Source organism: Chiloscyllium plagiosum, unplaced genomic scaffold (genome assembly GCF_037043375.1).
Source record: "Chiloscyllium plagiosum isolate Xiang-an unplaced genomic scaffold, Cpla_swu_hap1 HiC_scaffold_8, whole genome shotgun sequence".
Taxonomy (NCBI): domain Eukaryota; kingdom Metazoa; phylum Chordata; class Chondrichthyes; order Orectolobiformes; family Hemiscylliidae; genus Chiloscyllium; species Chiloscyllium plagiosum.
Genome location: NW_028270146.1, coordinates 96,487,418 through 96,511,102, shown reverse-complemented (window position 1 = coordinate 96,511,102; position 23,685 = coordinate 96,487,418). Strand labels below are relative to the sequence as shown.

At 41.2% G+C, this 23,685-nt stretch overlaps 1 protein-coding gene across 5 annotated transcripts in view; it reads left to right on the top strand.

The window, feature by feature from the left end:
- Nucleotides 1-23,685, top strand: part of LOC122554015 (metastasis-associated protein MTA1-like) — a 171,821-nt gene that overhangs the window by 69,146 nt on the left and 78,990 nt on the right. For 4 of the 5 annotated variants that reach the window (XM_087990138.1, XM_087990140.1, XM_087990136.1 and 1 more), the window contains exons 10-17: nt 98-172; nt 618-676; nt 3,298-3,428; nt 3,741-3,892; nt 4,891-5,086; nt 7,453-7,542; nt 8,772-8,918; nt 21,553-21,588. In XM_087990138.1, coding sequence (XP_087846264.1) covers nt 98-172; nt 618-676; nt 3,298-3,428; nt 3,741-3,892; nt 4,891-5,086; nt 7,453-7,542; nt 8,772-8,918; nt 21,553-21,588 — 886 coding nt within the window. The remainder of the gene's footprint in view (nt 1-97; nt 173-617; nt 677-3,297; nt 3,429-3,740; nt 3,893-4,890; nt 5,087-7,452; nt 7,543-8,771; nt 8,919-21,552; nt 21,589-23,685) is intronic. The other variant, XM_087990137.1, reaches the window with a different exon arrangement.

The window sequence follows — 23,685 nt, the reverse complement described above, 5'->3', positions numbered from 1 at the left end:
ATCATTTTTATTTCACTTGTTTCTCAAAACTGATGAATTAATGCCGCATCTCAGGCCAGCTTTTTTAACAACACTTTCTATTTGATGAATGTCTTAGTTGCCCTGGAAGTCATTAACCAGCATCGTAGAGTACTACTACATGTGGAAAACCACTGACCGATATGTGCAACAGGTAACTTCTATATACTTACTGATGACTTTGTTTTTAGGATGGTGTTGTGGGTTCTGTAAACTTGCTACCATTTGTCAACCACTGTTTGGAGCAAACTGTTTCAGATATGCTTTTGCTGCTATTGCAACTTGACCAACATTTACCTTGGAACCACATGTCTTACCACCTATCCGATTTCTAACTTTTAACCAACCTATTTATTCAATTGACCAGCCGACTCCTGCAGTGATTCTCATGGTAATTGTAACACTGATGTCATATTTCACTGCTAACCAGACATTTATGCGACTGCTCAGATGGTAAATCCATATCATTGCAGTTGATGAACTGCTGAGGCTTATTAAAAGACAAGTTGTAACAGATGATAAATTTGAGCCTCCAGACCACTGGCCTTTTTTTTTTTTGACCAAGTATTAGCTCTGATCTCTCATTATCTTTCATTTAGAAACGCTTGAAAGCAGCTGAAGCAGAAAGCAAACTGAAGCAAGTGTACATTCCTAACTAGTAAGCACTTCTTTTCTCACCTTCTCATCTGTGTCCAATTCAGTTGCTTGCAAAATGTCAAAAAGCCTGATATTGGTCCATGTTATCATTAGCATCAGTCCCTGTGAATACTGGGCTGTGTCTCTTTTTCCATCACACTTCACTTTCTCTAACTAGTCACTGCTGGTTTCTGCATTGTAAGCTTTTGTGGTAATGGGATCTTCTTAACTCCATGCATCACGACATTTAGAACATAGAACAATACAGCACATTGATGAATGTATCGTAGAGCTGCTTTGACTTTTTTAAAAAAACTTTGAATCTATGCTTCTTCAATTGTATTCAGAACAATCACACTTATCTGACCCGTTTATATATGGACAACCATTGTACTTCTCAAATACCATAGTTGAAGAAGAGGTAATGGAATGGGTCAAGGGTGAATTTAATAAAGGGTCTTAAAGAAATAAAATTTCAGCACTTTTCAAAACATCAAGCTATCACAGCTTGCTGTAGGCAAGAGGTAATTTAAACTGCAATCACTGTTATAATATAGAAAACACATACAGAAAGGTCCCACAAACACCAGTATGGTAATGATCAAATGAGCTGATGTTGTTTAAGGAATAAGTATGGGCCAGCCTACAACTGTTACACCCTACAACTTGAAATAGCATCTGAAAAACAATGCAGAACTCCCCCAGTTCTATAGTTAAGCCTAGAGTTGTGTGCTCACTGTTCTGGAGTAGCACTTAAACCATAATCTTCTGACTCAGAGAAAGAGTGCTAGCACTTTAGCCACAGGAGACAAGTCTCGTGAAAAGACTGAGATTGAGATTCCAGAGTTGGCCTGTTTCCATACTGAAGGGAATCTAATCTTTAAAAAAAAGGCATGGCTGCCAGCTGATTGAGTGATAGGAGGACATGATGCCCAGGAGGCCAGAGTCAGAGGACCATAGATGAGACTTTCAAAGTGGGCATGGGAACCTCACAATCATTTCTAGGTTATTTCCTGCACCGTGCTCCTGCAAAGATATTTTGAAAAGTTTGTTATACAGAAGTAATAAAGACAAAATAGAATATAACAAACTATTTATATATTGCATATGTCTAATGATTTTGAAGCACAGGGTAAAATACAATCCCATTAAATCCCAAAATATCCTCCTTTACAGAGCTCACCCAGTGAGAATTCCCTTCCATTTCACATCTATAAGGCTTAATTTGCTTCAATACCCTATCTTAAGAATTTGATAGCCCCTTCCTGTGAGCTTCATACAATTGAGCTTGGATTTTCTCAGCTTCAGCTAACCCCTTCAGGGTCTTAATCAAATACCTCTGTTCTGGAACTTTTATACTAAACTCCTTGCTCTGAAGTAACCACCTTCTTAACATTCCTAAACTATCCCTCCATTCTCAGAATCTACTGTTTTAGACTTCTAGATTCAGCCAAGACTTCTGCAAGCTGTCCAAAGGTTACCATAAGGAGTTTTTTTTAAAACCCCAAGCGATGGGGGTTTCCCATTAGTCCAAAAGAAAGTCTGAGAAACTTCTGTCTGAAAGTCTAATGTACGATATCCTTTATTCTCTCGAAAACTTCCCCAGTATAAACAAATTACCATTAGTATCGCAACATGATATCAGATTGTTTAAATAAAAATAAGTCTCCATGGCTACAGAAGTACCTACAAGTTAATCATTAACCCTCTTCAGATATACAGAAAACCTATATACCACTAGTTAAAATTCAAAAATCCAAAATAAATGAATGAAGCGGTGGAGGGGGGGGAGGATAAAAACTAATAAGTTGGGTAGAAATGTGGTGGGGCTGAAGGTATTGCTTTTGTTCTTCACAGTGGTATTGAGGGATGGCTGTCTCTTGAGGTGCTGCTTAAATAGTTGCAATGTCTACCTGTTCAGATGGCCACTAAAGGTTCCAAAGATGTGCTGGCCAAAGTTCTGCACTCAACTAATTACGCTACAATCAGAATAGGCAGATTATCCTGACATTTATCATTTATGGGCTTTGCTGTTTGCAATTGCCAACAAAAGAAGTAAATGGTCCTGAGAATCTGCTCTATAAGCAAGGGTCTCCTGCTTTTACTGTCTGGCTGGTAGATGAGCAAATGCACACTATAGGTGAGTGAAGCAGAGCTTGTGCAAAAACAAAGCCTATTTGAAAACATTAGAGTCTACTTAAGTATGATCTTTACAAACTATAGTTACCGAAACTATAGTAAAGTTTCACAAGGCAACTAGGATTATTTCCTCAGCAAAATACAATGAGTGGATGACCATCAACTGAGAGAAATTCCGTAAACCGTCAATCCCAATCACTTACTCCAAATGTAATTGCCAAGGGAATTACCTAATCATCTCCATTTCGAGCTGCTAATCACCAAGTGCTGAATGGTGTTCTGTTGGAAACCCACTCGAAATCCCAATTTGAATGGTAGCCCCACTCCATTGCCTTTAGTTGACTGGATCATTGAAAATTGCAATGTATGTGCCTAAAGTTTAGTGTGTGGGACCAGCACCTGGAGCCAGCCCCACTTTCTGATTCCTTACCCTGACTGAAAATCCCGCCTGTAGTGTTACTCTAAAGAAACTTTTTTTGCCTTTTCTCCCATCCTGCCCCTTAGTAATAAGCCAAACCCAAACCAGATCAATGGAAGCAGCTCAAAGACTGGAACAATGAATGGAGGGAGTGCGCTGGCACCAAATGGAGCAGTGGCAGTGCCAGGACCGGGTCGAGCTTGCGAGAGCTGTTACAGTAAGTACTCTTGGAATCACAAAGCAAAGGTATCATGTGGTCCAACATGACCATGATCTTGAGAGCTTTAGATGGTGCCAGCTATTGAGCTGCAGTGTCAAGAGGGTCTGCGGACTTATAGGAGCCTTTGATTTACACCAACCTTTCAAATCCAGTTGGGCTGCTCAAGTGAACAAGACATGGGACCTGAGCATCACGTCCCATTAATCCCTGCTGAGACTGTGCTGCATGCCTGACCAGCCAGTACTAATGCAACAAAATAAACAAAAGGGGAGGAAACTTGCAATTTACTTCATCTTTTTGTTTCACCAGCCAATCAATCATATCAGTGGTACTCGTGGGGCCCACCCACCATGCAGTGCCGACTCTGCGCAGCCTGTTGGGCCTACTGGAAGAAATACGGTGGACTGAAGATGCCAACCCGGCTAGATGGTGAAAGGCCGGGACCAAACCGGAATAATCTGGTAACTCCCAAGTGCTTTAGATCGCACCAGTTTTTTCAGCTGATCTCTGTTGGTTTATTCGCTTTCCTTTTCTACCTCGAGAGACTGACTGCTTGTTGCAGTCCACATCCAAGGACAGCCTCCAAGTCCTCACCGAGAAGTTGTGCTTTTTTAGAGTTTGAATAGATTGCAGTCAGATTTGATCTGGTGCCTGTCCAGTGTTAGGGCAGGAACCACTGCTCCTTAACACTGTGGAGAAATTGTAGCACCTCTGATCTTACCCTGACTGAAATCAGCCCAATGACAAACAGTTTGCGAAGTCAGTTTGATTGAATGTAGGTAGCAAACCTGCCTTTTGAGTCAGAAAGTGATGCATTAAAACCCTGCTAAAGGCTGAAGTGAATAATCTCCATTTACACTTTAGTGCAGTGCTAAAGGAATGCTGCACTGTTGAGAATGGCTGAAAATCAAACACGATATTAAATCTGGCTTTTTTGATGAGATTGAAGATTGCACAGCACTATTCAGATGAAAGCAGAAGTGTTCTTCCTGTGTTCAAACTAACATTGCTCAACCAAAGCCTTCCTAAACAGATTTATTGATTGCTCACCTCAATCCCGTTGATTAATCAGCACTGTTAGTAGACTTACTTTGCCTAAATTAGCTGTCCAACTTGCATATGCAATGCCTATGCATGTGATGAGGTGTTATATAAGTGCAGACATTAGTCATCTTTAATATATTTAATATGCAGTGGCATTTCTCGATAATGAGATCTTGGTGCAGCCTCCAACTGCCCTTGATGATCTTTCTTCTATCACTATTATGTACGGAAGTGATTACTTTGCGCACCTCCTTCTAAGATCGGACAGTTACCAGACGACTGTCTTTAGTGCATTCCCTTGTTGCACCATCAGTTCCATGCCACCGAGTTATCTGTGCTGATCCCTCCAGTTCAGTTTATTTTTTTTTCCTCTGTGAGTCTGTTTTAACAATTGCTGTTTTACTTCTCTCCCAAGAATGCCCAGGGTCTGCCGGTTCGGAACAGCAGCAGTCCCAAGTTCGCCCTGAAGACAAGGCAGGCTTTTTATCTGAATACAAACAAACTGACAAGAATGGCCAGGCGTCTATGTCAAGACATTTTGCAACAGGCAGCACGGCACCCCCATGTGCCAATTAACATCACAGCCATCAAGGCAGAGTGTAAGTACCAAGGTAACATCAGAGTAATATTAACAGATATTGAGTGAGTAAGTTATCCCCAGACTTCAGAATGCTTTGCTAATGAGGAAATTAGTCTTTTCTCGCAAGTTGCCTTATTCCCCAATCGAGGTTACTCTTGCTAGGTTTAGGCCTCATGTGATGGTCACTTTCCATTACCCAGACTTGTCTTTATCTGACAGGAAGTCCCAGCCAAAATTAACTGGTGGGAACATCTCGCAACAAGTCTACAAGGCATTAGTGAGATGGTGCATGGAGTAATGTGTGCAGTTTTGATCGCATTTCTTAACAAGAGGTATGGTACAATTGAAGCAGCTCTGAGAATGTTCTGTAGGCTGATTCCTGGGATAGAGATGTTTTTTGAAGAAAGATTGGGTGTATGCTCAGTGGAATTTAGAGAAATGAGAAATGATCCTAATAAAAGGTAGAAGATTCTTTAAATGCTTGACATGTAGATTTTCATCGGTGAATCTATAACTGGGAGCACAGCTTAATAATAGGGATTCTCCCATTTATGATGGAGATGAGAAGAAATTTATTTTCTTAGACGGTTCTTAGCGTTTTGAATTCTCTTCCACAGAAAGCAGTGGAGACTGAATTATTGAATATATTCAAGGCTTAAACTAGACAGATTTTTGATCAACAAAGGTGACAAGAGCTTTGGTCATCAGTCAGGAAAGTGGAGTTAAGGCTAAAAGTCACGGTCCCACTGAAGTACAGAGCAGGCTTTTTGGGAAGTATAACCTACTCCTCCTAATTCTTGTGTAACGGTTCCCTTGAGCAGTGTCTCAGAAAATGGATGGATTGCGTTCATGTTATTTGCTGGGTATAAATGGACTAATGTGGTTTGGAAAGTAGAAATAAAACAAAATATCATCTTTCTAATTTGCTTTAATTTCTGACACTTTTGTGTTTTGACCTGCACATGCTCCAGGCATACAAATAGTTGCTTGTTAGCGCACAATTTGAATACTGCCAATCAGTACCCTTTTCTCTTGTAGTAGAAATAGTGAGATTGTTTGAAATTTGGCACTTTTGCCGTGGTGCAAGGTGAAAAGCTTTAGCAACATGTCTCTCTTCATTCGTGGTGCTCATACTACACTGTTCAGACTTATTGTCCTTGTCCTCAAAACTTGTAGTATTAGATTTTCTGGCCTGAGTTTAAATGTAGATTCCACAGGGTTCCATTGGCTTGGAACTGGCCAGCTTTGCTTGTTAAGTCTTCCCTGTTTGAGCCATTGTCTGGCTTCCACAAGTCTGTGGATAAACCTGAGAAAGCAAGCACATCCAACAAAATGTTGCAGCCCCAACTCTAGTCCAGTGCCATTATATCCTCAGCTCAAACATAGCCTAAATCAGAGGATTTGTGATGTGGAGTTGCCAGTGTTGGACTGGGGTGGACAACGTCAGAAGTCACATGATACCGGGTTATAGTCCAAAAGGTTTATTTGAAATCACAAGCTTTCAGAACTTCACTGACAAAGGGACAGCACTCTGTTGGCTTGTGATTTAAAATAAACCTGTTGGACTAAAACCAGGTGTCATGTGACTTCTGACCGAAATCAGAGAATTAGCATTTATGTTTCAAGTCTACTCCCAAAATGTGAGAGATACTTTGTCTGAGTACTAGCACCTCTCTGATGATCAAAACAAATTCTGTGACACTTTTCGAAGGGAAATTGGATAATTACTTTTAAGTCGGATAAATATGTGAGTCTGTGGAGATGTATCAGAGAACTATCTCATACCGTGAACAAGAAAAGTAGTCACCATGAACCAAATGACCTACTTTTGTGTTGTATCTCCTGTTATTTCTTTCTGCAAGTTCAGAAGGGAACAATGTGAAAGGTTATAGTAAAAAGGAATCATAGAATCCCTACAGTGTCAAAGTAAACCATTTGGCCTTTTGAGTCCACACCGACCTTTTGAAGAGCATCCCACCTGGATCCATCCTCCACCCCCCACTCTATCCCTGTAACCCATGAATAGCAGTGAGTGAAATGCTCATTAGGAAAGCCAGTGCTGAAATGATGGGCAGAATGGCCTCTTACACTGCAGTTATTCTGTGATTCAGCAGCCTGCTTGTCACCCGTCAAACTGGAAATGTCAATTAGTGCCAAGTATATGCTGTAGGCACAGGCCCACTAGAAGCTCAGTTGAGTAGGTCTACAAATGGGACTTTTTACAGCCAGCAGAGAAAAGTGACTTTCATCTGGTCAGCTGATGAAGGCTCTGAATCCAGGCCCAGAGGAGAAATAACCTCATGACACCTGTTCTTATGAAATGAAATTGAGAGAATTTAAGATTGTGCTAGAGGACTGACGACATCTAAAACAACCTACCTCTCCTTTATGTGCTAGATACACTGCGGTTACCTGCAGTACCAATACAGATCACAGGATTGAAACGAGCAGCTAGGAAACCCTTGGAAACAATTGTGGAATACCTCGGTAAGAATCAGCCTGAATTAGTAACCAGTGTTGGTAAAGCGCTTCATAATCTGATCAAACATTTGCAATTCTGATTATTCGAAGCTTATTGTTAGTGTTCGCAGTTCATAACTGATTAAGTCTTTGAATGCTAAAACTGCTCTGAGCAGAAATAAAATAGGCAGACCTTGTCTAGTGAGACCATATTAGAAACGTAAACAAATAAAATAATGTTAAACATCACACAACACCAGGTTATAGTCCAACAGGTTTAATTGGAAGCACACTAGCTTTCAGAGCGACGCTCCTTCATCAGGTGATTGTGGAGGGCTCGATCGTAACACAGAATTTATAGCAAAAATTTGCAGTGTGATGTAACTGAAATTATACATTGAAGAATTGATTGTCTGTTAAGCCTTTCATCTGTTAGAATATAGTGATAGTTTCACTTCTTTCATGTGTAAATCACAAAACCCTTTTTTTTAAAGTTGCATTCTCGGGTTAGCTGTTAACAATGATGATAGCTAGACAATATGTAAAATAATGTTTGTATCACCTCTTTTAGATAGCTAAAAACATGTTGCATAACATGTGTCTGGGAAAATATTAATATAAATGAGATAAACGCACCATCAAAATGTTTGATTTTGAGAATATAAAATATTAGAATAGATTGTGTAGATATTAAAAAAAGAGGTGGATATCTCAAACTTGTCTAGTTGCTCTATTCGCTAAACCGGTAAACAGGTTTTAAAAACTCAATGCCTCAAGTGTGTGTGAACATGTATTAAAAGCAAAAAGGCACTCTGCCTTCCTATTCTCTCTCAATTTTTAATACTCTATTCATAATGTAATCTCTTCTGTTGCTTAGTGATGTTCCAAAAATATATCAAACAATGCTGCTGGTCCTAAGCAGCATCCATCAACCTAAGCTAGAAAGTATACAAATCATGACGACATTTTTGGATGTTGTCTGGAAGAAGAGTCAGATGTGATACAGATGGGCATCACGTCCTAGCTGGGCTCAGATTGAAGAATACCCATGCTTGCTGGGCACTATGGAAGTGAACCATAGGAAAAGTCAACAACATCAGGGGACAATGATGTATAATCACCGGATTCTCATAAACAAAAGGGACCAGACTTCAAAAATACTTGAATTGTTGTAAAGCAGTTTGAGATGTCCTGATGTTGTGAAATACACTGTGTGACAGCCATCTGAATTTTGACCTGCTTGTTGTTGTCCGCAGAGGCCCATCCGTGCCCGAAGCAAGACCGTCCCAACGTCAGTTTGCACATCAGCAACGTGACACCTGCCAAGCTGATGCCTATTTTAAATCACAGCTCTCCAACCATCCTGGGCAAGCGGAGCTATGAGCAACACAATGGCATTGATGGTTAGTGTGTTAGGTAGCAGTGTCCTGTTCCTGGTTATTTTGGGGTTTGTACTTTCAGAAAAATGTACATGTTAATGTGGTTGCTCCTTAGGATTATTCACTGAGAATTCTCCCTTCTCTCAGTGCTGACACCTGGTGGAATAAAGTTTCATAGATATTTAAAAAAAGACCCATTGGAAATACATGGCAGGTCTGAAAAAAGGAACACCAGATTCTCATTTTGGTTATCTTTTACCCTTTGCACTTGAACTATTTTGATTTCATGGGTGGTTAATGCTGAGTTGTCCTGATGTTCAGCCAGAATATGACACTGTTCAGGGTAATAAAATCTTCATTAAGTTATGAACCTCTGATCAACGCTCCTAGCCTTCAGAAGTGACAGAATAACATTAAAATCTGACTTTGTTCAAGGCTTAAACTGCCAAACAAATAATTAAAACAGGTAGATCAGTAAATAATAACAAAATGTCTCACACGATTCTTTGTCCTTTTTTAAGTTCATTAACTCCTTAGACAAAAAAAAATACACCACATCTCTGTTAGGATTATCTACATAGTTTTGTTATATTTACCCATACGAATCTGGATAAACCTGTTGAATTTGATCATTGTGGGCTGATATTTTTCTTTGAAACATTAGTGAGAGTTTTGTGAATTTGAATAGCTGTTTCATTCAAAGAGATGCAAATTAGACACATTGGCACAAATCTCACATCATTTCTATATTTGATTTGAGTGTTTCAGCTTCTCCCTGAAGCGAACTGTTGACAATGAACTGAACGTTCCTCCCAACATTGTGCTGAGTCAGCTGCAGTATCTGTCAATTGATCGTATTTCTGACATATCAATGTCTTGATCCGTTTTTACATAAGAATGGGACATCTCGGCCCATCGAGAGTACTCTGCCATTTTTAATGCGACCATGGCCAATTGAACACTTTAATGCCTTTTACCTACACCATCCCATAACTCACCACTGGTAATTAATCTCTACCTTAAACGTACTCAAAGACTAAGCTTCCATGGCCTCTTGGGTAGAGAATTTCAAAGATTCACCACCCACTGAGTAAAAACATTTCTCCTCATCTTAGCCTGAAATTACACCCCCTTATTTTCAAATTGTGCTCCTCATTCTACAGCCCCCAAAACAGAGAAAACATCTTACCTGCATCTATCCTGTCCATCTAACCTATTGTTATTCGAATGACTGTAAATTGAGAGAGGAGAATGTTCAGTGAGACCTGGATGTCCTTGTGCATCAGTTGCTGAAAGTGAGCACGGAGATGCAGCAGGCAGTAAAAAAGGCAGACTGTATGTTGGCCTTTATAGCGAGACAATTTGGATACAGAAATAAGGATGTCTCGCTGCAATTACACAGGGCATTGATATAAGGCCACACCTGGAATATTGTGTGCAATATTCTTGCTGTAGAAGGTGTTCAGCAAAGTTTGATCAAATTGATTCCTGGGATGGCAAGACTGACCTATGGGGAGAAAGTAGGTTGCTGAGGGTTTGATCTTCATTGGAGCCCACAAGAATGAGGGGGGATCTTTAGGAACCCATACAATTTGAACAGAACTGTGCAGTTTAGACAAAGGAATGATGTTCCTGGTGGGGGAGTCCAGAATCAGGGGTCATAGTTTAAGGATAAGTGGTAACCTATTAGGACTAAGCTGAGAAAGAAATTCTCCATCCAGAGAGTGGTAAACCTGTGGAATTCACTAATAGAAAGTGGTTGAGGCCAAGACATTGTGTTTTCAAGAAGGACATAGACATAGCTCTTGTGTTGAAGGGATCAAGGGATTTGAGGGTGGTATTAGAGTATTGAACTCAATGATCACTCATGACCATATTGAATAATGGAGCAGGCTCAAGGGGTCGAATGGCCTATTCCTGCACCTATCTTCAATGTTTCCAACTGTTTTAAGTATTTTGTGGGTTTCAGTGTGATCTCCTTTCATTCTGAAAAACTCTTCCAAATCTGTTCTGAAGTGCGATCTAAAATGTTTACATGTGTATTTCTGCTGAAAATTTGCTTTTTCTCTTCCCCGTTTTGTTGGGGAAGGGCCAGTTTCCACACTATAGGGATTCTATGACATAAAGAGGGTTCATATTCTTTGGATAAAAAAAGGGCGGCTCAGTGGCTAGCAGTGCTGCCTCACAGCGCCAGGGACCCAGATTCGATTCCAGCCTCGGGCGCCTGCCTGTGTGCAGTTTGCACATTCTCCCCGTGTCTGCGTGGGTTTCCACCAGGTGCTCCAGTTTCGTCCCACAATCTAAAGATGTGCAGCTTAGGTGAATTAGCCACGCTAAATTGCCCATCGTGTTCGGGGACATGTAGGTTAGGTGCATTAGTCAGAGGTAAATGTGGGATAATGGAGGAGGAAGTGGGTCAGGGGGGTTACTCTTTGGAGCGTCAGTGTGGACTTGTTGGGCCAAAGGGCCTGTTTCCACACTGTAGGGATTCTATGACTTCTATGACATAAACTGCTGGGTTTTACCCGTGAGAAAGTGGAATTGCAGCAAGATTTCTCTACTTTTATATTCCATTCCTCTTGCAATAGAGGGCAAAATTCCATTTGCTTTCCTAATTTCATGTTGTATCTGCTCCTTTACATTTTGTTATTCATGTATAAAGATACACAGATCCCACTGTAACCTGTAGTATTCTGTATTCGTACAGCATTCTGCAATCTTTCTCCTGTTCAATAATAATCTACTTTTCTATTCCTACTGCTAAAGTACCAAACCTCTAATTTTCCAATATTATACTTGAATACCTAACTATATCCTTTTGCAGACTCCTCTTAACTTGCTCTCCTATCTTTGTATCATTTACAAATTGGGCTACAGTAGAACTCCCATACATCCGCTGATTCGGTTTCCGGGTTTCAGTTATCCCCGCGGCCTGAAAATATTATGTGGAACATTCCAGAGGGCAGCCGGGGAGGTAGGTTTCCCATTTAAATGAGTGTGTGTGTGTGTGTGTACACATTACATGCCTTCACCCAAGTTATTGGTACAAACCATGAACAGTTCCAGCACCAGCACTAATTCCTCTGACATCCCTATGTTTACAGTTTGTCAGTCTGGAAATGGCTCATTTATCCATACTCTTTGTTTCATATTAGTCAGCCAATCCTGAATCTATACGAATATATTACCCCCTAATGTCAGGAGCTCTCCTCTTGTAAAATAATCTTTTATATCGCACCTATTTCAATGCCTTCTGGATATACATTACAAAGCTCTGCTTTTCAGCTCTGGTTCCCCTTTATCCATACTGCATGTTACATCCTCTGACAAATCCATTAAATATGTCAAACATAGTTTGTGTTTCACAAAACCATATTGAATAGAGTCATAGAGATGTACAGCATGGAAACAGACCCTACTGTCCAATCCGTCCATGCCGACCAGATATCCCAACCCAGTCTAGTCCCACCTGCCAGCACCCGGCCCATATCCCTCCAAACCCTTCCTATTCATATACCCATCCAAATGCCTCTTAAATGTTGCAATTGTACCAGCCTCCAGCACATCTTCTGGCATCTCATTCCTTACACATATCACCCTCTGCGTGAAAACGTTGCCCCTTAGGTCTCTTTTATATCTTTCCCCTCTCACCCTAAACCTATGGCCTCTAGTTCTGGACTCCCCGACCCCAGGGAAAAGACTTTGTCTATTTATCCTATCCATGCCCCTCATAATTTTGTAAACCTCTATAAGGTCACCCCTCAGCCTCCGACGCTCCAGGGAAAACAGCCCCAGCCTGTTCAGCCTCTCCCTGTAGCTCAGATCCTCCAACCCTGGCAACATCCTTGTAAATCTTTTCTGAACCCTTTCAAATTTCACAACATCTTTCCAATAGGAAGGAGACCAGAATTGCATGCAATATTCCAACAGTGGCCTAACCAATGTCCTGTACAGCTGCAACATGACCTCCCAACTCCTGTACTCAATACTCTGACCAATAAAGGAAAGCATACCAAACGCCTTCTTCACTATCCTATCTACGTGCGACTCCACTTTCAAGGAGTTATGAACCTGCACTCCAAGGTCTCTTTGTTCAGCAACACTCCCTAGGACCTTATCATTAAGTGTATAAGTCCTACTAAGATTTGCTTTCCCAAAATGCAGCACCTCGCATTTATCTGAATTAAACTCCATCTGCCACTTCTCAGCCCATTGGCCCATCTGGTCCAGATCCTGTTGTAATTTGAGGTAACCCTCTTCGCTGTCCACTACACCTCTAATTTTGGTGTCATCTGCAAACTTACTAACTGTACTTCTTAAGCGCATCCAAATCATTTATGTAAATGACAAAAAGTAGAGGACCCAGCACCAATTCTTGTGGCACTCCCCTGGTCACAGGCCTCCAGTCTGAAAAACAACCCTCCACCACCACCCTCTGTCTTCTACCTTTGAGCCAGTTCTGTATCCAAATGGCTAGTTCTCCCTGTATTCCATGAGATGTAACCTTGTTAACCAGTCTCCCATGGGGAACCTTGTCGAACGCCTCACTGAAGTCCATATAGATCACATCTACCGCTCTGCCCTCATCAATTTTCTTTGTTACTTGTTCAAAAAACTCAATCAAGTTTGTGAGAGATGATTTCCCACGCACAAAGCCATGTTGACTATCCCGAATCAGTCCTTGCCTTTCCAAATACATGTACATCCTGTCCCTCAGGATTCCCTCCACCAACTTGCCCACCACTGAGGTCAGGCTCACCGGTCTATAGTTCCCTGGCTTGTCTTTACCACCCTTCTTAAATAGTGGCACCACGTTTGCCAACCTCCAGTCTTCCGGCACCTCACCTGCGATTATCGATGATAAAATATCTCAGCAAGAGGCCCAGCAATCACTTCTCTAGCTTCCCACAGAGTTCTCGGGTACACCTGATCAGGTCCTGGGGATTTATCCACCTTTAGCCGTTTCAAGACATCCAGCACTTCCTCTTGTAATCTGGACATTTTGCAAGATGTCACCATCTATTTCCCTACAGTCTATATCTTCCATATCCTTTTCCACAATAAATACTGATGCAAAATATTCATTTAGTATCTTCCTCCATTTTCTATGGCTCCACACAAAGGGCTGTGCCTGAAACGTCGAATCTCCTGTTCCCTGGATGCTGCCTGACCTGCTGTGCTGTTCCAGCAATAAAGTTTCAACTCCACACAAAGGCCACCTTGCTGATCTTTGAGGGGCCCTATTCTCTCCCTAGTTACCTTTTGTCCTTAACATACTTGTAAAAACCCTTTGGATTCTCCTTAATTCTATTTGCCAAAGCTATCTCATGTCCCCTTTTTGCCCTCCTGATTTCCCTCTTACGTATACTCCTACTTTCTTTATACTCTTCTAAGGATTCACTCGATCTATCCTGTCTATACCTGACATATGCTTCCTTCTTTTTCTTAACCAAACCCTCAATTTCTTGAGTCATCCAGCATTCCCTATACCTACCAGCCTTCCCTTTCACCCTGACAGGAATATACTTTCTCTGGATTCTTGTTATCTCATTTCTGAAGGCTTCCCATTTTCCAGCCGTCCCTTTACCTGCAGACATCTGCCCCCAATCAGCTTTCGAAAGTTCTTGCCTAATACCGTCAAAATTGGCCTTTCTCCAATTTAGAACTTCAACTTTTAGATATGGTCTATCCTTTTCCATCACTATTTTAAAACGAATAGAATTATGGTCGCTGGCCCAAAGTGCTCCTGCCCTGCCTTATTTCCCAAGAGTAGGTCAAGTTTTGCACCTTCTCTAGTATGTACATCCACATACTGAATCAGAAAATTGTCTTGTACACACTGAACAATTTCCTCTCCATCTAAACCTTTAACACTATGGCAGTCCCAGTCGATGTTTGGAAAGTTAAAATCCCCTACCATAACTAGTCTATTACTCTTACAGATAGCTGAGATCTCCTTACAAGTTTGTTTCTCAATTTCCCTCTGGCTATTCGGGGGTCTATAATACAATCCCAATAAGGTGATCATCCCTTTCTTATTTCTCAGTTCCACCCAAATAACTTCCCTGAAAGTATTTCTGGGAATATCCTCCCTCAGCACAACTGTAATGCTATCCCTTATCAAAAATGCCATTCCCCCCTCCTCTCTGGCCTCCCTTTCTGTCTTTCCTGTAGCATTTGTATCCTGGAACATTAAGGTGCCAGTCCTGCCCATCCCTGAGCCATGTTTCCGTAATTGCTATGATATCCCAGTCCCATGTTGCTAACCATTCCCTGAGTTCATCTGCCTCCCCTATTAGGCCCCTTGCATTGAAATAAATGCAGTTTAATTTATTAGTCCGACCTTGTCCCTGCCAGCCTTGATTTCTTGACTCAATTCTGTTCTCAGCTGTACCCGTCACAGATTTCTACCCCAAAAGAGATTCCAATGATCCAAAAATGTGAATCCTTCTCCCATACACCAGCTCCTCAGCCATGCATTCATCGGCTCTATCCCCCTATTCCTGCCCTGACTAGCTCACAGCACTGGGAGTAATCCAGATATTGGAGGACCCCCTTTTTAAATTTCTGCCTAACTCTCTGTAATCTTCCTTCAGAATCTCAATCTTTTCCCTTCCAATACCGTTGGTTCCAATGTGGACAATGACCTCCTGCTGGTCCCTGTCCCCCGTGAGAACATTCTGCAACCTCTCTGAGACATCCTTGATCCTGGCACCAGGGAAACAACACACCATTCTGCTTTTTATCTGCTGGCCACAGAAACATCTGTTTGTACCTCGGACTACAGAATCCCCTAAAACAATTGATCTCTTGGAAGCCGACATACCCCTCATTGCATTAGAGCCAGTCTCAATACCAGAAACGTGGCTTTTCATGCTACGTTCCCCTGAGAATCCATCACCCCCTACATTTTCCAAAACAGCATACTTGTTTGAAATGGGTATATCCACAAAAGACTCCTGTACTAGCTGCTGACCTCTCTCACTCTTCCTGGAGTTAACCCATCTATGTGACTGTATCTGAGACTTTCCCCCCTTCCTATAACTGCCATCCATCACGTACTGTTGCTGTTGCAAATTCCTCATCGCTTCTATCTGTTTCTCCAACCGATTCACTTGATCTGATAAGATTCTCATCCAACAGCGTTTATGGCAGTAACCCTTAAACTCTCTTTAAGCTCCCACATCTGATAAGAAGTGATAAGAAGGAGCAAAGGCCATTTTTGCTCCTTCACAATCTACAGACCCAGAAAATAACACTGTCTTACTCCTCTACAAACACTGCCCCAGGTTAAATTAATAGCTATGGCTTATATTTTAAGTTTAATCAAAAGACTTATCTCCAAAAAATATATAATCAAGAAAGAACCAACTATACTCACTACTGCAGCCTCTCTCTTGGACAGACTTAAAACAACAGTTAACTTATCTGATTCTCTGCTGTGAACTTCGCCCAACAGTTCCTCCAAGATTAGTTGTGAATTTCACTGTTTGTTAATTTTCCCAGATGCACTCCGATGTCCAGCGATACACAAATTCAAACAGCAAAGGGGGTAACTGTGCAGTTTCTCTCTCCCCCCTGCACTGTCCTCACCATGTGCTTCCTTTGTCTGCTCTTCTCCCTTTTAAACTGCTGTTGTTTTGGTTTTTTTTTCCAAAGTTCCAAAACAATGCAACAGCATATAAAACAGCAATTGCTGTTCCTGGAATTCGAGGAAATCACCTCCAACACCTAAAATACCTTAAAAAAAAAGGAGGAACTCTTACAGCCAGAATTTTTTCCCGTCCTCCATCTTGGATTACCCAGAATCCATAAAACCTGTCTAAAATTTTAGATTTTCACTCTAGATAACTAAGACAAAGCAGTTGATTATTTGCAAGTAATTTTAAGATACTTGATTGTTTGTTTGAGAAGCAGTAGTGTAGATTCGATGGATTAGCTCAAGAGGAAGGAAAAGTGGTAGTTGGGAGTGGTTTACTGATAGGAACAGGGATGTTGTTGTCAATAGCTTGTGATGGCAGCTTCATGCTCTGTAGGTAATATGTTGGGCACTCCTCCCTTGTTCTTCCTCTCTCTTTACTAATTCATCATTCATCTTAAAAAAAAATGCAGCTGCCTGTCAAGGTCTGCTCTTGATAAGGACTGTCTGCTATCTCTGAGCATTTCTTAACATCATTCTATCTCTATGAAGTCGCAGTTTACCTTATACCAGTCATTTGTTTGAGTTCTTCTTTCTATTGAATATTGGACATGTACTCAAGATGTCAGGATGGTTATTTCCATGTTAGTTCATTCCCCCAGTTCTTTGGTTCTTTTTAAACACTTGGCAAGATAAATGAATGTACAGGTCAGTTTGCAACTCGATCACATCAATTCAGGAGTTTGATGACCGTAATTATTGGGAATGGAGTATTTGTATCTTTAGTCTCTATGTTGTCTCGGTTCCTGGCTATTAGAAAACTTTGTGCATTTCCAGAAAGACACAGTCAATCCTGTCTTGATTAATTTCATAAGAGTTCTATGTTATACTGTACACTACACCATTCCCTTTCATAAAACCATGTTGACTCTGCAGGATTGTATTATGATTTTCTTTTTTAGCTAATGCATAATAACAGACTTCAGCATTTTTCTAATGATAGTTAGATTAACTGGCCCAACATTTCCTGATTTTATTTCCCCCTCTCCTCCCTCTTCTTTTGAATAGTGTCTGCCATTTCCTTCTTCCCCATTATTATTTCAGCAGTCTTACTCGAAAGGACCATGCAGCAGCTTTTACTCTTTATTTTTATATTCCTTGCTAATTTTCACTTAACTCTAACTTGCATTTTTGTTAATTGTAATACCAAATGCAGACATCACTGGACTGAAGGAATAGGTCAATTTTAAATTCCCTCAGGTATCAGAATCCCGGAGTTAAACACAGTCTTGCTGTACTTAGTCACGAGTGCACCTTTGTGCAACTGATGTTTTGTTCCCAAGATCAGTAATCCTGCGTTAACTCGCCATGTGGATATTTGATTGTAGAAGCTCATTAATTGTGCCTTGAATCTATGCTCCATCACCAAGATGAGGAAGGGTGAGTTTGGTTTGGAAACAGTACAGTTGGATGTAAAAGGAAGGAATTGCAATATTTTTAAAAGACTTAAATTATAAAGCTGCATAGGTTTGGCTTGTATATTTTAACATTTAGTGTAGAAGATTAAAGTGTGATCGAAGAAAGAGGTATGGAAGCAAACCTGGCTGTTGGAGTTAAGATGAGGATTAGTTATCTGTTCGGCATGGATGAATTGGACCGAAGTCATTATCTCTGTGGCTGTAAATAATAATAATTAGTCATGGTCTAACAAAATTATGGAACAGGCTTGAGAGGTTGAATAGTCTATTCTTGTTCCTATGTTTTTTAAGATACTTTCAAGTAATGTCCCAGTTACCAGATTTGACCGTCAACAAATTGCATTTATAAGTCCTAAAGTGTTTCACAGAAGTGTTATCAAGCAAAGTACTGTACGCCACCAAGAAACATGAGAAAATTTTGGGGAAGAAGATCGATAGCTTCTGGTTGCAGCTGTAGATTTGAAGAAGCATCTTAAAGATGGACAGAAGCAAAAATGTTTAGGGAGGAAATTCCAAAATTAGGCCCATCGTTATGACTGTCAATAGTGGGGCAATGAATATCATGAATATGCTGGAGGTTAGGAATGGGAAATGCATAAATGGGTGATTTTAAGGCTAGAAGAAGTTACAGGAATAGAGGAGGGTGAGGCTGTGGAAGAATAAGAAAACAAGATGAGAATTTGGTAGTGGCCCAGTCACCTTACCAGGCTTGACATTTATTGATGATGACTGTGATGTAATCTGTCCCCAGCATACTGTGCAAATGTAACCTTCAGAGTATGCTCAGTTCTAATGGAACTACATCTGACTTTTCAGAATGTTAATAATATTCAATTCTGCCTTAGCAAGATTGGAGCTCAGGTGTGGGAATGAAACACAGGGCAGAACTATCTCAGTGAAGCAAACTGTCAATTAAAGTCTGATATTATACTTCTGTGAGTGAGTACAGGAGTGCAATTTTGGAGGTCCGGGAACCTAGACCCTGGAAAGTACAGTGATTGGCCAGAACAGGATCAGTCATTTGATGCAGTTCATGGTGGGTGACTCTTGAGAGGGGGTTTCAAGGCCAGATCGATTAAGTGAAGAATTGTGAATGTTTCGTGAGTTTTGATGACCCATTAGTCATTAACATCTGGAGAGAATTGTTGAAAAATCACTGGGATCTGTTTTGATTGCATTTGCTGTTTGGTGTGTGCTATGGGATGTTTTATCACAATGTATTATCTATCTTTAGTGCTTGTTATTATAAGATTGGAGAGGGTACAGAAAAGCTTTATAAGGATATTAGTGGGACTGGAGTGTTTGGGTTATTATAACAGGCTGGAACTTCTTTCACTAGAGCATGGGAGGTTGAGGGGTAATCTTATAGAAGTTCATAAAATGATGAGGGGCATGGATAAGGTGAATAGCAAAGGTCTTTTCCCTCAGGTAGGGGAGTTCAAAACTAGAGGGCATAATTTTAAGGTGAGAGGAAAAAGATTTAAAAGATCTGGGGGCAACTTTTTCACACACAAGGTGGTTAGCACGTGGTATGAACAGCCAGAGGAAGTGGTAAATACAGGTACAGTTACAACACTTAAAAGACATTTGGACAGGTCCATGAATAGGAAAGGTTTGGAAGGATATGGGCCAAATGCAGACAAATGGAACTAGTTTAGTTTGGGAAACTTGGTCAGCATTGACTGGTTGAACTGAAGGGTCTGTTCCCATGCTTTTAAAAAAAAATTGTATTTGTGAGATGTGAGCGTCCCTGGCTAGGCCAGTATTTATTGCCCATCCCTAATTGCCAAGAGGCAGTTAAGAATCAACCACATTGCTATGGATCTAGACACACATGTAGGCCAGGCCAAGTAAGGATGGCAGATTTCCTTCCCTGAAGGGCATTAGTGAACCAAATGGGTTTTTCCAACAATTGACAATGGTGTGATGATCATCATTAGACTCTGAATTCTAGATATTTTTTAATTGAATTTAAATTCCATTATCTGCATGATGGAATTTGAACCCATGTCCCCAGAACATTACCTGGTCTCGAGATTAATTGCCTAGCGATAATACCACTGGGCTATTGCCTCCCCTCATTTATGACTGTATGCTCATGTTGATCTGGGTGTTAGAATATAACTAGCACATGTATTGTAGTGTAGATTTTATTATTATTCTAACATATAAGAAAGATTATTGTTGCTTTAATCATTTTGCTTTATTTGTTTTGTAAGTGCCCTGGATCTCTCACTTTGTTGTCTTTTAAGAGACATGTTAATGGTCCCTATTTGGATATTTGATTTATTACTCTCACATGTATCTAGGCACGGTGAAAAGTTTTGTTTTGTGTACAGTACAGGCAGATTGTACCATAAAAAATGCATTAGGGTGATAGAACAGAACAAAGAATACAATGTTACAGCTGCAGAGGAGGTGCACAGAGAGTTAGAATAGGTTTAAAATTTGAGAGTTCCATTCAGAAGTCTAATAACAGCAGGGAAGAAGTTGTTCTTGAAGCTGTTTGTGTGTATATGTATATACCTTGTATATCTTCTATCCAACAGAAAAGGATGGAAGAGAACATACCAGGGTGGGAGGGGTCTTTGATTATGTTGGTTGCTTTTCCAAGATAATGGGAAGTATAGATGGAGTCAGTGGATAGAAGGCTGGTTTGTGTGATGGACTGGGCTCTGCTCATGACTCTTTGTAGTTTCTTGTGGTCTTCGAAAGAGCACTTGCCAAACCACGGTGTGAAGCATCCAGATAGAATGCTTTCTATAGTGTATCTATAAAAATTGATAAGATTCCTTGTGGACATGCTAATTTCCTTAGCCATCAGAGGAAGTAGGGGCATTGGCCTGCTTTCTTGACCATTACGTTGACATGGGTGGACTAGGACAGATTGTTGGTGATCTTCACTCCCAGGAACCTGATGCTCTCGACCATCTCCATCTCAGCACCATTGATGAAGACAGGGGCAAGCCCTCCACTCAGCTTCCCGAGGTCAATGAACAGCTCCTTCATTTTGCTGATGTTGATGGAGAGATTGTTGTCTTTTTACCATATCGTTGAGCACTCTATCTCCTTCCTGTACTCCATCTTGTTGTTGTTTGAGATCTTATCTACAATGGTGATATTGTCATCAGCAAACTTGTCAATGGAGTTGGGGTGGAATTTGACCACATAGTTGAGAGTGTATAAGGAATATAGTAGGGGGCTGAGTACGCAGCCTAGTGGAGCACTAGTATTGAGGATTATGGTAGAGGAGGTGTTGTTTCCTATCCAGATTGTATCATAAATATGGTGGTCTTGTCTCAAGCGCAGTTACTTTGACAGGCTTGATCCTTTTATGTAATAGTTAGGTCACATCATCAATTTAAAAATCAATGTGAAGTCAAATGACACTGTGATGTACCTCCTATTTGACCATTGTGTTGAAAGTTTTCTTAAACATTGTCAGGAAGGTAAATGTTGAGAGGTCTTCAACTGTGAAAATTCTATTACTGAGAGTGATGTGCCAGTGTGTAATTTATTGTTTCTTTTATCTTCTTTGCAGGCAGCACAAAGAAACGCCTTCTGATGCCTTGTAGGGGTAAGCGATCTGAATTCCATTTGCTCTCAATCTGTGTTTTTCTTGCTTGCGTTTATTTATCTTTGCTTTTCTGTTTCTGTACTTTGTCTCCTATCTGTTCCTAAGGGCAGAAGTTAATCCCCTCCTCGAAGCAAGTCCGGAGGTGGGAGAGTACTTAATCTGGGACTTCACTGTTTCCTCACCTCTTCCTGATTAAGTCAGTGAAAGAAAGCTGGAGAACAGCTTTCTCTTGGCACTGACTATTGAAGCCCTAAAGTGCGTAATTAATGCCTACTTCATGTCCTCATCCCACAGCCAGTGGCATGGAACCAATGTTTGATGGAAGACTTGCCATGCTGGAAGGTTGAAAGCTGGGGTTGGAAATGGGGTTATTAGATTACATTAGATTAGATTAGATTACATTACAGTGTGGAAACAGGCCCTTCGGCCCAACAAGTCCACACCGACCCGCCGACGCGCAACCCACCCATACCCCTACATTTACCCCTTACCTAACACTATGGGCAATTTAGCATGGCCAATTCACCTGACCTGCACATCTTTGGACTGTGGGAGGAAACCGGAGCACCCGGAGGAAACCCACGCAGACACGGGGAGAACGTGCAAACTCCACACAGTCAGTCGCCTGAGGTGGGAATTGAACCCGGGTCTCCGGCGCTGTGAGGCAGCAGTGCTAACCACTGTGCCACCGTTATGGAGGACAGGGATGGGGGATGTGGTTTATCGATCTTATGGAAGGACAAAGGTGGAGCTTGCTGAGAGTCCTTTTTTATCCTTGTTGCCAAGTCACCTCTCTCATCTATGGTCTAGGTCCCATGACAATACTGGGTGTATAGCCAACCTGTGCCACCACTCCCATTGATGCTGCCTCTGCGATCAGCCATCGGCTTTTAAGAGAACATGATTATTAGAGCAGGAGAAGACCTTTAAACCTGTCATACCTTCTCAGCCATTCAGTTAGACCCTGGCTGATTATCTACCTCAATGCCACGCCACCTTCAAATTCCTTGATGCCGTTGTTTCCAAAGGCTAGTGATTTCTATTTTGAGCATGTTCAATTATTAAACTTCCCCAGCTCTAGGGGAAAATGAATTACAAAGATTTACCCCCCTCTGAGTGAAGAAATGTCTCCTCATCTCAATCTTAAACAGTCTCTCCTTTTATCCTGGGATTATGTCTCTGATTTTACATTCAGCAGCCAAAGTAAACATTATTCCTCCTTTTGCTCTGTCATGGCCTTACATCTCAAGTTTCAATTAGGTCACCCCTCATTCTTTGAAATGCTAGACAACACAGACCTAATGTCCTCAATCTGTCTTCATATAGCAATCCTGCTATTGCAGGAGTTTATCTGATGAACCTTCATTGCACTTCCTTCGTGGCAATAGTATCCTTCCTGAGATAAGGTGGCCAGAATTGGAATGATGACTCAGTGGTTAGCACTGCTGCCTCACAGCACCAGGGACCCAGGTTCAATACCAGTCTCTGGCGTCTGTCTGTGTGGAGTTTTCACATTCTCCCCGTGTCTCCCACGGGGAGACACACTCCGGTTTCCTCCCACAATCCAAAAGATGTGCAGGTCAGGTGAATTAGCCACGCTAAATTGCCCAGAGTGTTAGGTGCATTAGTCAGAGGGAAATGGGTCTGGGTGGGTTACTCTTCAGAGGGTCAGTGTAGACTTGTTGGGCCGAAGGGCCTGTTTCCACACTGCGGAATCTAAGCTAATCTAATCAGAACTGTATACCATGTTCTAGGTGACCAAGGGTCACTCCAGCTGCAGAAAAACATCTTTATTTCTGTAGTCAAATCCTCTTACGATAAGGGCAGATATAAGATTTGCCTGAATAAATCCAAATACTGTGCATACAGGAAATGTGAAATAAAAACAGCAAGTGCTATAGTGAATCAGCAGGTCTGGCAGTGTCTATGAAGAGAGAAACAAAGTTCATGTTTCAAGTCTGCTATGAAACTTCGGAACAACATTTATCTTCCTAATGCTTGCTGCATCTGCATCTTAACTTTAGGTGACTCATGAAGAAGGTCATTCAGGTTCTTTTGCACTTCCCAATCTCTCTCAATTCAAGAAATGTTCTGCCT